This window comes from Gambusia affinis, linkage group LG01 (genome assembly GCF_019740435.1).
Source record: "Gambusia affinis linkage group LG01, SWU_Gaff_1.0, whole genome shotgun sequence".
Taxonomy (NCBI): Eukaryota; Metazoa; Chordata; class Actinopteri; order Cyprinodontiformes; family Poeciliidae; genus Gambusia; species Gambusia affinis.
In genome coordinates this window covers 43,374,931-43,390,966 of record NC_057868.1, presented here as the reverse complement: position 1 = coordinate 43,390,966, position 16,036 = coordinate 43,374,931, and the positions used below count along the sequence as shown (strand labels likewise).

General features: G+C 36.6%; 3 protein-coding genes across 15 annotated transcripts in view; 2 read left to right on the top strand and 1 right to left on the bottom strand.

The window, feature by feature from the left end:
• Positions 1–651: 651 nt before the first annotated feature.
• On the top strand, positions 652–3,474 carry LOC122836539 (complement C1q-like protein 4). The gene is made up of 7 exons (XM_044126136.1): positions 652–873; positions 970–1,011; positions 1,107–1,148; positions 1,256–1,297; positions 1,700–1,783; positions 2,360–2,491; positions 2,584–3,474. Exons 3-7 carry the CDS (start codon positions 1,115–1,117, stop codon positions 2,865–2,867), a joined length of 576 nt encoding a protein of 191 aa, XP_043982071.1. The 5' UTR covers positions 652–873; positions 970–1,011; positions 1,107–1,114; the 3' UTR covers positions 2,868–3,474.
• A 1,141-nt stretch (positions 3,475–4,615) lies between these two features.
• On the top strand, positions 4,616–7,041 carry LOC122836532 (autophagy-related protein 23-like). Its single transcript, XM_044126125.1, has 7 exons — positions 4,616–4,861; positions 4,945–4,986; positions 5,161–5,223; positions 6,260–6,331; positions 6,554–6,637; positions 6,727–6,863; positions 6,963–7,041. Exons 1-6 carry the CDS (start codon positions 4,627–4,629, stop codon positions 6,810–6,812), a joined length of 582 nt encoding a protein of 193 aa, XP_043982060.1. The 5' UTR covers positions 4,616–4,626; the 3' UTR covers positions 6,813–6,863; positions 6,963–7,041.
• Positions 7,042–8,436: 1,395 nt separating this feature from the next.
• The window catches only part of prdm16 (PR domain containing 16), a 208,666-nt gene continuing 201,066 nt past the window's right edge, over positions 8,437–16,036 (bottom strand). For 12 of the 13 annotated variants that reach the window (XM_044125465.1, XM_044125456.1, XM_044125484.1 and 9 more), the window contains 3 exons: positions 15,181–15,438; positions 13,989–14,169; positions 8,437–11,816 (listed from right to left, as the gene is read on the bottom strand). In XM_044125465.1, the coding sequence (XP_043981400.1) occupies positions 11,682–11,816; positions 13,989–14,169; positions 15,181–15,438 (574 nt within the window). In that variant the 3' untranslated portion in view covers positions 8,437–11,681. The remainder of the gene's footprint in view (positions 11,817–13,988; positions 14,170–15,180; positions 15,439–16,036) is intronic. The other variant, XM_044125549.1, reaches the window with a different exon arrangement.

Here is a 16,036-nt window from a genome sequence, read left to right as displayed (position 1 = left end):
TCATCACCATAAAAACAGTACAAAGATATCTCAAAACTGATGATCAGTACATAGTTAAAAAGAAGAAAGAAAGAAAAAAGAGTGCAAGAAGAAAGAAAGAGAGAAAGAAAGAAAAAAAGAAAGAAAGAAGAAAAGATTATATATATTACAGCAATACATGCAGTGATGACAGATTACATCAAATTAAGAGTATTCACGTGATGTATGCGCTCACTGAGTGTTTTATATAGGAGTAATAAAAGGTCTCTCTCTCTGACAGTTGTTGTACTTTGTATTTTATAAAAATAAACAATAAAAACTTAAATTTCAGACAGTTCACTTAGAGGAACTCAAAAGGTTGTCCTTGAGGTGTGTAGACTTTACGATTTGGCCCATTCTGTATGTTTTCTCTCTACTATCTGATCATAAATCATATTTTGGTGATGGTAATGTTTGACTGCAACAATCTTTTATGTGTCAGATAAAGTGAGACAAAAATAGGTCAAATTCCACCAACACTGTTTCTGTTGTCGTTTTCCACTGTAATTTGTCTTATCACCTGCACGTGTTTCTGACAAAGAATTTTGTTAATTAATAGTCAGAAATCATAAATGCTCTATAAAAGTCTCACATCATTACAGACATTGAAAATGAAGATCAACATGTCTTTCCTATTGTTACTGCTAATCTGCGCTCTTTCCACTGCTCATTTTCAAGCAGAGTCTGACAATGAAACTCTTTCACATTTAAGGCAAAATTCATCAAAGGAAGAAGAAGGAGAAAACGCCAAACAAAACCCGTCCACGCAGGATGTCAGTGTTGTGCTGCCAGAGATTACAGCCTCATTGGCCCGACTGAAGGTGGAAGTGAAGTACTTGCAGAGAGATAATGAAGGTATGTTTACCTTGATAAATCACTGCTGGCGTTTATATGGAAGCAACATCAAACAACATTAAATTCAATTTCTTTTTCATTTATTAATACAAACAGCTAAGACAAGAGAACTGGAGGAGCTTAAGCAACAGCTGAAAGGTATTTAAAGTTAACATTGACCTAATAGACAGAATGTTTTATTTGTTCAAAAATGATTTTGCCATTTGTATTTTTTGTTTTTTATTGTTTATTAGCACAAGTCATGAAAACAAGTAAACTGGAGCAAAAGAACCAAGGTATCTGCTCTTAAATCCACAATGTTGCACACTGGAGACCTGAAGAATGTTGCATTGTTTAATTAAAACATAACTGTTATAATTTGGGGTTTTGCTTTCACTTTTAGCACAAGATGTAAAGATGACAGAAATGGAGCAACAGAACCAAGGTATTTACCGTACCTATGATGTGGACTCAGAGGAAAGAGATTCTTAATTTTCCAAGTTCTTTAGCAATAGATAGATGGATGGACAAGACAGACTAACAAACATCTATCTCCATGCAGATTGCGCTTGCATGACTCATAGCTATCTAGTGACGCATTTGGTCAGCATGTTAGAGTCGTTTTTATCATGCCAAAGACTCTAAAAGAAATTTCTAGTAGCATGTCTTTATATTATGTAATATACAGTATATTACAGTGCCAAGTAGGACAACGAGTACAAAAATTTGATTATTTTCCCCCTCCAAACAGTTGACAGGGTTTTATTGCACAAGTCATGAAAGCAATGTGTTTTTAACATTTTTTTGTTTGCTTTTCACTTTGACTTTTTTGCTTGCATAATTTCAGTTCAAGAAGACGAATTGATCACCATTAAAGCCAGGGCAAAAATCACTGAAAACCAAGTGCATGCTCTGAAGAGGGAAGGAGAAGGTTTGTACATTCAAGAACAGAATCATTATTCATTACAGTTGCATACAAAAAACAAACAAACAAATGAAAAACATTTTTACCACGATACCATGTCAGTTAGATTATTATTTTTTGTACTGCATGGTATCAACTACTGACACTATAGCTGTGGATTCATTCTGTTTTTCTACATGGCAGTGAATCTCTCAAAGAAGAGATAAATCAGTCTGGATGTTTTATTCTGATTTTTAGAGGAAAGCATCCCGACTACATATAAAGTTGTAAAGCTAATTTGCTGCTCAAGTCAAGCTTGTGGAAGCCAAAGCAACTTTTAAGTTGCACTGCTTTGTAGTTGTAGGGATTTTTCTCTCTCCTGGAGATGAGCCTCACATCCCAGCAGGGTCAGTGTAGGAAGAACAGAAGGGTAGTGCCATCTGCTGAAAGTGTTTGCACACATTTAAAACACCTTCTTCTTTTCTTCCCTATTGACTAAAAGTATTGTTGTCCCTTATTGACTCTCATTTCATTTCAAAGTACACAAATATGTTTATAAGGTATCAGCAAGTGCTGAAATTCAAATAATTTACTGTCTTTCAGTGAAACGAGTGGCTTTCTCAGCATCTTTATTGGACTCGGGTTCATACACTTTTGGACCATTTAACACGTTTAGAACTCCGGTGTTCAGAAATGTTGTTACAAACATTGGAAATGCCTACAATCGAAACTCAGGTACTGACATTTATTTTTTCAATTGATTTTTCATTTGCACTTTTCACATAAACGTTTTGACAAATATATAGCACTAACAAAATGTCCCACAGGGTTTTTTGTTGCACCAGTGAGAGGAGCCTACCACTTTGAGTTCTACGTATTTGGACCAGGAAGTCCTTCACATTCGGTATCTGCAGTGTTGGTGAGGAATGGACAGCATATTTTCATTGCCACTGAAACCCAGCCTTCACATGGAGTTACAGCTGGTAATGCTGCCACGTTACTCTTAGAGGTTGGCGATGTTGTGTTTATACGTCAGTGGCAAAATTCAAGGATTCATGACAGTCAGAATCATCATAACACCTTCAGCGGTCACCTGCTTTTCACCATGTGAGCACCAAACTATGTTATTTTCAACAAGCTCAGTAATATTGCAAATTATGAAGGGTGTTTTATCTTGACATTTATTCTAAAGAAAATTATGTTGGTGAATTCTTTTCTCTTCCTTGAGGTTAAATATGTGGGGAAAAAAATACAGAAGTACTAATTGTAAAGTAGTAACAAATACTGGAAGCTCTTTGTGAAGTGTGTGAAAATCCTCTATATGTAAATGTGTCAACAAAATATCCACAAAAGTACTTTAATATAAATGTCTGTTGACTCATCTGTCATAGTAGAACATTTTTCCTTAACCTCCTTTATAATGTCCCTTCCCAACTTTTCAGTTAAACATCCCAGAATCTCATTTCACGTGTTTTTGACATATACTAGATATGATGCTGCAAAATGTTTGCAAGTGAATCCAAAATGTACATCTCTAAATTCAGAATGTTCGAAACTTTTTGCTGTTCCATGAAGTATTTTGGGTGACGCCTTTAAATTCAGCCGTACTGTGGCATCATCTTCATGTCTTGATTTATATATATATAAAAAAAACATGTATGTGTTTTTTGACAGTATGATCTAAACGTAATATTGTTTTATTGAAATAAATATGTGGAATGCCATCACCAGCTCATCTTAAAATGTGTGCTTTTTCTATTTGTGTATAAATATGTGTAAGCAGTAGTGCTGTGATGCAGGGCAAATTTCAAACTTATTCTGACCATAAAGTAATGGATGATATGGTACCTGATAAATTTGACACAGTAGTTTGAACCCAATTAAATGGCCAATCAGAGAAGGAAGTCAACCAAAAGGCACTTTCCCCAGAGCAGCGTAAAGAACTTTGAAAACAGAAAATCCACTCACCGCTTTATGATGGACCTTGAACCACATTTAATCAGTAAATGAGGTCACTGGTGTTTGGTGATCAAAAGTCAATAATGGTTTCATTTCCTTATAAATCACACAGACAATATATTGAGGAAGCAAATGCAAGTTAAACTTTGCTCCCTAAGCCTGGTTTATCCATCCATTTATTTTCTGTACACCCTTGTCCCTAATGGGGTCAGGAGGGTTGCTGGTGCCAATCTCCAGCTACGTTCCGGGCGAGAGACGGGTTCATCCTGGACAGGGATGAACCCATGTTGCAGGGCAACACAGAAACAAACAGGACACACAACCATTCACACACACACTCACACCTAGAGAGAATTTAGAGAGACCAATCAACCTGACAGTCATGTTTTTGGACTGTGGGAGGAAGCCGGAGAACCCGGAGAGAACCCACCACGCACAGGGAGAACATGCAAACTCCATGCAGAAAGACCCCGGGCCGGGAATCAAACCCAGGACCTTCCTGCTGCAAGGCAACAGCTCTACCAACTGCGCCACTGTGCAGCCCGTAATCCTGGTTTATTCATTTACAATAAGAAATCAAACTCTTATCAGAAATATAATCTGCATATTAATCAACATTACTACAAGTAAAATCTATATAATATGTATTATCCCTCCAAAACACGTTTTAAAGTCTTTATTTTATTTTTATTTTTAGAAGATGGTGTCTAGCTTGTCAATTTGTGTTTGATGGTTGCAAGCTCAATTTTATATGACAAATCCAAAGATAAAATTATTATCTTCTAGAGTGGGGAAAAAAAATCTGGTAATGATTACCTGGGTAATCACAGATAAAGAAAAGATATTTAAGACATGACTTAGCTTCTAAGCCTCAAAGGTGAACTGCAAAGCCGTAGGATTCAAGAAAAGAGATGTTTCTATTTCTCTTGCTAGTCTGTTCTTTTTCAGCAGTTCAGCTTCAAGGACAGAATGATCCTAAAGATGTTGAACATTTAAAGCAACTTGACTCACCAGAAACAGAAGCAGGAACTGTTTTAACCCACCAGCAAGTCTGTTCAAATGACATCCATGCTGTTCTAAGAGAGGTGAGTGCTTCAGTTGCAGGACTGAAGGTGGGCCTGGAGTACTTACAAAAAGAAAATGAAGGTATGATAACTCACTTTTAATACCTGACTTTACCAAACCACATTAAATAAACTTGAACCAATAAACTCTTGGTTCTATTTTAGCCCAAGCAACAAAGACGAGAGAACTGGAGCAATTGTACCAAGGTATAACATTAAGCATAGTGCAAATTTATATTGTGTTTTATCTTACATGGGGACTTGTATTTAAATAAGCAGACATGCAAGTCGTCTGTTTATTTAAACAGTATTTTGCCAATAAATGGACTTTGAAAATGGTTTTACTCACCCAAGCTTCTGTTCTTCTCTGTGTTTTTTCAGCACAATCAGCGAAGGTTAAAGAACTGGAACGGCAAAAGTCAGAGCTCCTGCAACAATACCAAGGTATATATGCTGCCACTTTTAGCAACACTGAACAAAAAAGACACAAACTTTCCCATGTATTTTATAATACATTTTAGTGGTGGAATGCAATTTAAATATCTATAGACTTTGAAATGGATTCATTCATATTTTTTTAATCAAATAGCAACAGTTGATCTAATAAGAAACATTTTTCAATTCAGATGAAATCTGGTTCGTGTTTGAACCAAATTTCAATCATATCTGTCTATGATTAAATGGACAGATATGATTTGAATGATGATGGTGCACGACAATTTCTACCTTTGTTTAGAGGAAACTTGAATGTTGTGGCTTTGTTTTTATCCAATCAGTTACAGTCATAGTGTCTTACCACAAGGAAACCAGCAACTTTGTACAACATACTGTATCATTGTTAGTAAAAAGGTTGATATTTCTATATTTTACTAAAGAGGGTTTTGCCAGGTACTTTTATAGGACCAGAGGTTTTCATCCCTTCTGATGAAGGGATCATCCAACAATTCTCACGCAGTTCAAAGGGACTCTGAGCTACTTTTTTCTGTGTTTTTGGAGACTTTGGTTACAACATGTGAAAGCACAGTTAGTTAAAGCTTACATGTGGCTTCAACTCACATGGTAAACATGAGCTCAAAGTGAAACTAGATTATTCCTGTGTCAGTGATTTATTTTTCATCCATTAGAAGTAAAAAACAAACAAAATTAAGACAATTGTGGCACATCAAATGTAGGAAAATACACAGAATTATGGTTGATCACAAATGACAGACATGAGACGGACAATGCTGTATTTTCTAACAGTAAGACCACATTTACATTTAAGTTCCAGAGTGAATCACAAAAATGATTTACTCAAAATGATCATAACCTTTAGAATTATGTTTGACAAGAAAGCTTGAATTTATTTTTGCCTGTGAAAATGTACTTTTCTTAAAAGATATTTTGACCTGAGAACAAATTCACTAACATTTTGTCTTGTTCTTTATTATAGTTTTTGTATGAAACTAGTTAACATTTTGTGTCTTTTTGTCTGTTTTAGCACAAGAGGCCAGACTGAAGGAGTTGGAATCGCAAAAGATTGAGTTGGATAAGCTAAAGCTGGAGAACCAAGGTATCTGAGTTATAACTATTTCAGTGTCCAAATCAAATATTAAAAACAAACAGATCAATAAAGCGTTTCTTCCATTGTAATGTCTAAGCTATATTTCATTAGGTGTACCATTGTGAAGTTTTGCATTTTAATTGTAGTGATGGTAAATTATCCATAAAACAACATTGCTTGCAGTCAATTTACTGATATATTTCTCACTACCTTTTATCGTTCTAATTCCAGCACAGGGAGATGAACTGCAGCAAATTAAAATCAGAACAAACTCAACACAAAAGCAGGTGGAGGTTCTGAAGAGAGAAGGAGAAGGTTTGTTCAGGTTCTGGTCGTCATATCACTGGATCAAACTCATAACTGTCTCAAGAGCTGTTGCACAGAACAATATTTTTTCTTTTCAGTGAGACAAGTGGCATTCTCAGCCTCCTTACTGGCCTCAGGTGGAAGTGACATTGGACCTTTCAATGCATTCACATCACGACTTTGATCTTCAAAAATGTTGTTTCAAATATTGGGAATGCCTACAACCCAAATACAGGTATTGCAATTTTATTAACAAAACAGTTATTTATGCAATATAACATCAGAGTGAACTGAATTACTGGTTTTAAAATAAAATAAATACAATTTCCTGCAGGGTTTTTTACTGCTCCAGTGAGAGGTGTCTACCACTTTAATTACCACATCTATGGACATGGACATTCTTCACATGGTTCAGGGGCTGTGCTGGTCAAGAATGGAGAGTACATTTTCATGGCATATGAACATCAAACTACACTCGGCGCTAACTCTGCTAACACTGCCACGTTGCTGTTAGAGGGTGGAGATGTTGTATATTTGCTTCAAAGGGATAATACAAGGATTTTTGATGATCAGTTGCATTACACCACATTCAGTGGTCTTCTACTTTTTCCTTTGTGCAATGATGCATGCTAAGTGATTTGTAGTAGTGTTATAGTGCAGTGTGACACGTACACAAAAGATAAACATACTGCTCAGAAGACAAAATGGCACAAATAAAATGTAAATTCACTTTACAAAAGGGCAGTGGGATTAAGATTAAATTGCCATAAGGTGTTTTCTGCAGAGAACTTTTATATCATCAGAAAGACAAATTTTTAATATTAAACCATGTATAACTTGCACTATAACAGTGGGATTTTTGTACAGTTTGCTGCATGTATGATTTGATTTAATTTGATTTAATTTGAAATAAACTGCATTAATGTAGATTGCATTAAAAAAATCTAAAATGGGTTGAGTTTCTCAACGGTTACACTGAGCTTGATCTAGAGGGAAGGTTGATCTGTGCACAAGTATGAGGAACACTCATAACCTTCACTTTAAAGCAAGACTGACATGTTTGAACTAAACTTTTAAAACTGAAAACCGTACCTGCTGTGCTATTTAATACCCAGTAGCTCAGTTAATCCTTTGGTGAAACCATCTGAACAAAACAGGTTGTCTCAGACAAGTAACTTACCTGGAGAACAGCAGGAAACTTTTATATTAATTTCCAGTACATAGTAACTTTGAAATTACTAGCATGTCAGAAGCAACTTACACAACTCAAAAACCTGACAAGAATCAGCAAACTACAGAATATTTTTCATTTCCTGACCTTTTGACCCACATAAGGGGGAATTTCTCAAAACCCTAGCTGCATTGCAAGATAGGAAATGGTGAGACAGCAGCTTTTTACATATACGTAAAGAACAATATCCAGGGACAAAAGATGCGCCAAACATTTGGTCAGCCTGTGAACAATTCCTTAACCTGTGAAGAAGAAATATCTAGCATGCAAACAGAGCAGGTCATAAAGGCTGTTAACTCTTATAGCTACATTTGCTTCCAACCATACAAAAATATACAATTCTACAAAAGTATGGCTGGATTTTTAGGAAAACAAGTATGACCAGTTCAGACTTAAAAAAATTAGTACTTAGATGATCTAACTTTATTAGATACTTTGACAATATGATATTTATTTTTAAATCAGTTTACCTCTCATTCAAAAGACTGTAATTAAATTAAAGTATTTTATAAAGACCCTTGTCCAAGTAGTTTATCAGCTACTTTTAAGAATCTAGAATTAAATGCATCACAAATCGTAAAAAGCACACAGGTTTTATTGCATATCAATTTCATGTATAAATTCTTCATAGCATTGGAAAGATTACATTTGGTATACATTGCTATTCTACAGAATTAACATCAGAGTCATATCTTTTCAATGAAATTTCTCTAAAGTACATCTGCCATAATCACAAGCATCAAAAGAACTGCAATTCCAGAATTGTTCAATATTATTCTACAATCCTTTATTGTTTTTCATTAGGTCTTCTCCCGTGAGTCGTTTCTATGTCTTTCAGAACCTGCCCACACATCTGCCAGGCAGTCAGAACTTGAAGTCAAACCTACTAGCCTAAACACATGTACAATAAGTGCATCTACAATTTTTTTTCTCTTACTTTTTTTTTTTTCTGTTTTTGAATTGATACACATTTCACAAATGGACATCATTATGACTGCTAAACACGTCATGCACGATAACTTTTTTTTTTTTTTCATTTGTTTTCAATAAACATAACAGAGGCGATATACAACTCAGATTTTAAACAAAACAAGCACCATCCATTAAAACCCATATTTTTCAAAGGTTTTTTTTTTCTTCTTCAGACAAATGCACCATTGTTTTTCATTCTTTAAAATACTATACAGTTAAAAAGAAACCGTGTATTTTTATTTTTTTATTTTTTTTGACTTTCTTCTGTAACAGTTGGGCAAAGAGCAACCATGTATTATTACGCTGAAAAAAATAAAATAAAATTTCAGTGACCAGAACATTTTGTGAAGTTGCCAAAATGGAATACTTCAACGCTTTCAATTCAGTTGCTTCGCACAGCGCGTGATTATTACAGTAGTCCATGACATGAATAACTACACATAGTCAACCTAAAACCTTAGTGACCCAAGTCTTTACATTTTCTAAGCACAAATTGAAAAATAATGTGTTTACAATGAATGGAATTTCATTCAGTAGAATTATATATATATGTATATATAAAAGAGACTTTAGTCTTAAGAAAATGAGATGACGCAGCAGTCCTAGCATCACACTACCACCTGCTGTTGTGAATAAAAATTACAGTGCTTTAGTTTTATTCTCATCTCTCCTTGTTGAGTCCAGCTGGCTCATCTATTGAAAGTCAAATCAGCTTTTAAAAAAGAATGGATCTGGAATCTAAGTTCAACCAAAAGACCAAACTATATCCAGTTGATGATCTGGTCCCAGTTGCTTTAAGTGCTTGTTAAAAAAAAAAAAAAAAAAGAAAGAAAAACAGCATCAGGCCTGATTATGAAAGTCTAGAGGGGATGAAAAGTGATCCATAAGGCTAAAAATCCAGCTGCCTTCAAGTACCGACTGTAAATGTTTTCTGCTGTCTATGACACAGCCGTCTTCGCAGACTTAACAGAATTGTGTCTCAAAGCAATTAATGTGGAGTTTAACAAGTCTGACCAACAAACTTCAGGATGACCGCTCTGTTCTTTAACAATCATGAGTCAAATCTCGTCATACATAATCTATGAACCTGTCACCTTCATGCCGCTTTGATTGGATGCTGTGAGAATTTCCGACCGGACAACTAACCTGAGTCAAAACTGTGTTAAGATGACATCTTGCAGGCTACGCTACAAGCGATGCACGCCAAAAAAAGAAAAAGAAAAAGAAAAAAGAATGTAACATGAGCCGACGGCGGAAGAAATCCAGATTCAGTAATGATAACGTAATGCCCTTTAACTGACATTCAAAATGATATTTGTACAATTATGCGACTAGGCAGAGAGGGAAAGAAAACAGCATATTGAGTTAACTGTTAAAGTGAAACAATAAAAGGAAAACCAGGGTTAACCTGCCCACTATGTTCCAATGCCAAATAGGACTCTAAAACTAACTACACTTGCATTTAACTATAAATAATAACAATAAAAAAACTAATTAACTCGTGGGGTCTTTTAATTTTGGCACACTAATCCGTCAAAAACAGAGATTCACAATCTCCCCCTGTGCTTTGACAGGCAATCCTTTATCCTTCTTCAAGAAAAACAGGGATGAAAAGACCTTTTTTGTTTCTTCATTTTCTCTTCTTGAGTCTCAACAAAACAACATAGAAATAAATACATGCACACACTTCTGAATTTAAACATATAATGTTATTAGGGGAAAAAAAACGTGACAGCAAAAGTGAGGCCTCTTGGAAATGAAATGATTGTCAAAGAAAAAAAAAGACTTCTAGCGGTTATTTGGCACATACCACTCTGAATATGAACGTCTAGGCTATTATCATTTTTACATCATGTGACAGCAAATTTGGTCCTTTTCTAAAAGTAATTAAATTAATAGTTGAGTACTCTTGTGCCTAAAAAGAAGCAATACTGCAGTATCTATAGTAAAGAAAGTAAATACATTTAATTGATGATGCAATAAACAAAACAGAAAAACACACTCTTTTTTTGTATAATTTAAGTTTTAACATGAACAAATTTAGTAGCCAGTTTTAATAGTTATTGGCCCACATAGCTCATTACTTCATCACATTTGAACGTTGGACATCATTCTCCATGTAATCAGTGAAAAATCAACAGTCTGATGGTTCTGAGGATTCGTTTATTTTGTCTGGTACTTTTGATTTTGAAATTAAATAAAAATGCAAAAAAAAAACAACAACAAAAAAACTAACAAACCAAAAAAAACCAAATTAACAAGATTAGTCGCCATGACTAGTGGAGGAAAAAAAAAAAAAAAACTGGAGAGAATCACTCACGAGTCCTCTATTTCTGCTGAAACAGTGCCACCTGGTGGACATGCAGTGCCAGTGCTGCAATGCTTGCGTCGGGCATTGTGCACAGACTTTAGAGACATTATCAGTTCAGTAAGTGTCTTTTAGGGAGCCGTTTTACAGGGTGACTGTGATGCTGCAGGGAGCATTGTGCACTGGGGGGGGAGGATCAGAGTGACACAGAGTTTCAATGCTCTGGAGAAGCATTCATCATGTCCTTCACATCAACAGGAGCTTAGCAGTGCTTTCTCTTAGACAGTCTTGCAGGACACCTCACAAGGGGACACGTCCCCCCCACCCCCTCTCCTCCTCCGTCGTACTCGCACAAACACATAACATGTGAACACAGGCGTAGCCGCGCAAACCCGTCCGCTCTGCCTTGAATGTGTGTGACAATGAAATCCTTCACAGCCTTCTCGCCTTCCCCATGTCCAGCCGGTCTCAAGTTTCTGTCTGTTTGTGAGACTAAATGTTCCCCCTACTTTTCCTTCCGTCTTTCCTAGGCCTCTCTTTGCCTAGATATGGTTGAGTGGGTGAAAGCTGCTCGTCTCAGACGGTCCGCTTCCCATGCTCAGCCAAGCGTCCAGAGAATTCTGAGAGGGTGCGTGCAAAGGGTTGTTCTCCGAGAGAGACAGCATCATTGCATAAGCCTGCAAAGGAGCAACAGTTGGATATCAATTAAGAGGAAATCTGCAAGGTTCACCTGTATGCACATGTTTAGCAATCTCTCTCTTTCCCATATAGTTTCTCGTTTCCAGGGATTGTGTTTGACATTCATAAAATAATCTCTAAGAGTACAATGACAAACGTTGCTGACTAATTTAGGAGCAACTACTTAAGAAAATGCAGCAGCCTAAAACATCACTGTTTGCGCTTCAATGATTTGACATAATTCACTTCAGTCATCTGGGCCAATTCACAAAACTCTGCATCTATTTACAAATGATGGAAAATAGTTTTCTTAATTTTAGAATTGGTATTTTTTCAGAAAGTTGCTTTACTCTTTGGGTATTTATCAGAACTCTACAAGTCATCCCTTACACTAAGGTGTATGGCTCTCTGCTGTCTTATACCCCCATCACAATGTTGTACATGGACATGAAGATTTAATTATAACTCAAGTATTGCCTTTCTACATGCTCTTTGGATGACAATATGACTGCAGCAGGTGTTGCAGCTCTAGGTGCCATTCACAGGACTCTAATAATGTGTTTTTCACTCTAAAAATTGCTTCTTATAGTGATCCTCTTGTCACACTAATATCCTCTTGTCACACTAATATGTTCCAGATCATCAAACTAATGTTAATATCGGATAAAAATAACTTTTGTAAAAACAAAACATTTCCAAATGATGTTTCTCATATAAACATTTAACACATGTATAAATGGGCCCTTGTAAAATCTTGATTTATATTTGACTAACCACATTATTTTTGGTTTATTGTTACAAGCCACAACCAGGCTGGATTACAATAGACCCACAGAATTAAGAAACCACTTAAATAGAATTTATTTAAAAATATAAAGTAGGGTAGAAAGTTTCACAAAAAAACAAAAAACAAAAAACAAAAAAAAAACAATTTAAAGAAATTTAAGAACAGATAAAAAGCGAAGTTGTTGACAACTGCATCTTTGGAAAGGGTTACAAAGTCACTTCTACTTCTGTGGGAATTTAGCAAGCCACTTTGAGAACCATTATTGACTAATGCAAGACAAACATGAAACCGTGGTGAACTTTCCGAGGCGTTATGAACCAAACAAAAGGTTTCCACCAGGAAACCATTCATCCAGCGGCCCGTTGTGTTTTTGAGTTAAAACAATGTTTCAAGTTGACAGGAAATTTGAAAATATCACTTGATTACTATGTGTTACTGTGGAAGATTAATACCTGAACACCAACTATAAAGTCTTAAAAAAAGCAAACATTTTAAAAAGATTTAAGGAAATAAGCAAAGCTTAGCCTGGTGGAGGCACAAGTAAAGCCTGGAGGAAACACTGAAACAAAATCACTCAAACAGCTCGCTGATGACTTATCCAGGAGATCACAAATGGACTCCATAGTAAATCTGCAGGCCACACTCGTCACAAAGAAGAGGAGTCTTCATGGTTCAACAATAAGACAGAGACTGGGCACAACAGCCCATGTTACATTTGTCAATCTTGATGACCCCAAGATTATCAAGGACATATTTTGTGGGTTGACAAGCCAAAAGTGGAAACTGTTGGTTCCATTTCATCTACTGCAAAAAAAAAAAAACTAGCAGCATTTCAGGGAAAAAATGAAATTTCCAAACTGAGTCAAACCTGGAGGTGGTAATGTGACGGTTGAAAACCGCTTTGCTGCTTCAGGACCTTCATGACTTCATGACCATAATTAATAGAACCAAGAATTCTGCTCTATCAGAAAATAATAGGAGAATGTTTGGCCATAAGTTAAGCTCATGTGGAACAAAGCTCCAAGGTACACCAACAACTCATGAAAGGCTAAAATGAAAAACGAAAGATTTCTGAACGACCTACTCTGAGATCAAATTTAAACTTGATTGAATCTGTTTAGCAAAACCTAAAATAGGTTTTGTGCGGATGAAGTTGCCCTGTACTATGATCTGAAACATTTAAGTGTGACAAAAAACAAAAAAAAAAACAATACATGTGATATAAATAACCAGGAAATATCATACACAATACAATGAATACACGTGACAGGAAATGACACGGTATAGTATACACTTCGTTTGTTGAAAACTAAATTTGTGTGTGTTGATGGTCTCAAAGTCCCCTCCCTATTTTAAACAGATAACCCAAAATCCAGCAACATACCTGGGTTTTAGCCTGCCTGTACAATGTTTCTTTCAAAGCCTCAGACTCTAGTGAAGTGTTAAATATGTCTTTAACATCAAAGGACTGCTCGTCAATGGCTGCTTTACGTAAACCGTCCAGGCTCTTAGGGAAGCTGGGCAGACCCTCCAGATCCAAGAGAGAGCCCTCCTCCTCTATACACCTGCACACCGACGCAGGGGTGAATGGAAGGATGGATGGATGGATGAGTAAAAGTAGGAAAAGTCAAAGATTTGGATGAGACAGAGGGAGCGTTAATCGGATTTGAGAAGAGGAAAATGTTACAAACAGGAAGTAAAGCAGGGAAAGGTGAAGTGGAGATAAACAGAAGAAAGGTACAGTTAATTAAAGGTTAGAAAGGCAGACGGGACAAACTGACAGAGTAATAAAAAGCTTTAGGGAAAAGATAGGAAGCTGACTGAACATGAATAAAAGAGTAAGTGAAGCTAAAGAGAATCTGAAATTCAAGCCCGTCTCCCCCTGCATGCCTTATAAACGAATTCATATCCCTTACACTTTTTCCACATTTTGTCACATTATACTGGTTATGACATATAGGAGGATTCTCCTGTACGCACTACTAGACCAACACAAAATAAGGCACATTTGTAACATGGGGAAAAAAAGTATAACTTGTTAAGTTTATTTGTCTGCAAAATCTGAAAAGTGTGGCAGGCATGTGTTTTCAGCTATCTTTACTTTCATACACCCACAGCAATTCCAAAACAGACGTTTTTAGCCGAATTGCAAAATGTTTGTCTGTGGGGAAAACGAAAGGCAACACAAGAAAATGAAAAAAGTGAGAGGCCGCAAAAGACTTCAATAAAAATGCAAGACTGGTGAAAACGAGTCCGAAACACTTTCAGCTATAACTGAAGCAAATGTGTTTCTGCTGACTCAGGTGGGCAAAATACAAATGCATGCCACACTTTTAAGCTTTTTTATTTGTGAGAAATGTTACTCATGAACAGTTATGAGTAACAATTTAAAGCCATGTACATACCAGTTTAGTAGTTGAATAATTGCAAAATTGCAATTTTATTTTATTTTTATTTTATTGGCATGTATAACTTGTTGTTTAGCAGCGCTTGAAAGAATAACCATGGAGCCTAACTTAAGTATGAATTCTTAGTTTTGTTCAGCTTTGCTTTTGCTTAGGTTACTAAACACCTACCTGCGAGTGTGTTCATAGCTCATAGCTAACGGAGCCGTCTCCGCGTCCTCCTCTTCCTCGTCCTCCTCGTAGACTCCCGTCGTGACTGGAGATGGGGACTCCGGCGCCTCGTCGTGCGACTTCTCCGTCAGGCTGCATTCTTCCTCCTCCTCATCGTCCCCCTCCACCTCCTCTTCCTCTTCCTCCAGCCCTTGCAGCCCTAGCTTGGAGTTGGACAAATTGTGGCTGGGCGGGCGCTCCTCTTCGGGCTGCTCTGACCTGCGGAGGAAGGAGAAGTGAGAAAATTTTTATAGCTTCAACTTTTATAGACTTGCGTTGTCAAAGCAGAATATCGTTGTTTTGGGGGGTTTTTTATGTAGAAGAAAAAAAAGCTTTCAATCGTAGTTTGAAAATATTTCTCACGTTCTGAGAAAGTAGATTAAAACATTTACTCATTCCAAGAGCTTTGAATTTTTTTTTTTTTCTTTTGCTAATTTTAGTTGTTACAAAAATATGACACAAACAGTCTGGCCCTGGTTACTGTTACCCATTTCCTACCCGTCCAAATGCATGACTCATCTTTCAGAAAAAGACGTAATCTGATGACAACGTGAACAGTACAACTCCAGTGTCCACACAAACAACATGGGTGCCGACAGTCTGCCCGGAGCTCTTTTCAAACAACCCGGCAGATGATTAATTGGCCAGCAACCCCCCAAACAGAGACGGATCTGGCCCCGCCTTAGACCCGGTCCTCCACAAGCCGCTTCACACCGTAATGGTGGAACGTAGCTGGCGTGGCTGAGGGAAGATGTCGGCTCTGCTGTGAATGGGCTATCAGCACGCTACCATTACAGACTGCCATCTGTACATTTTC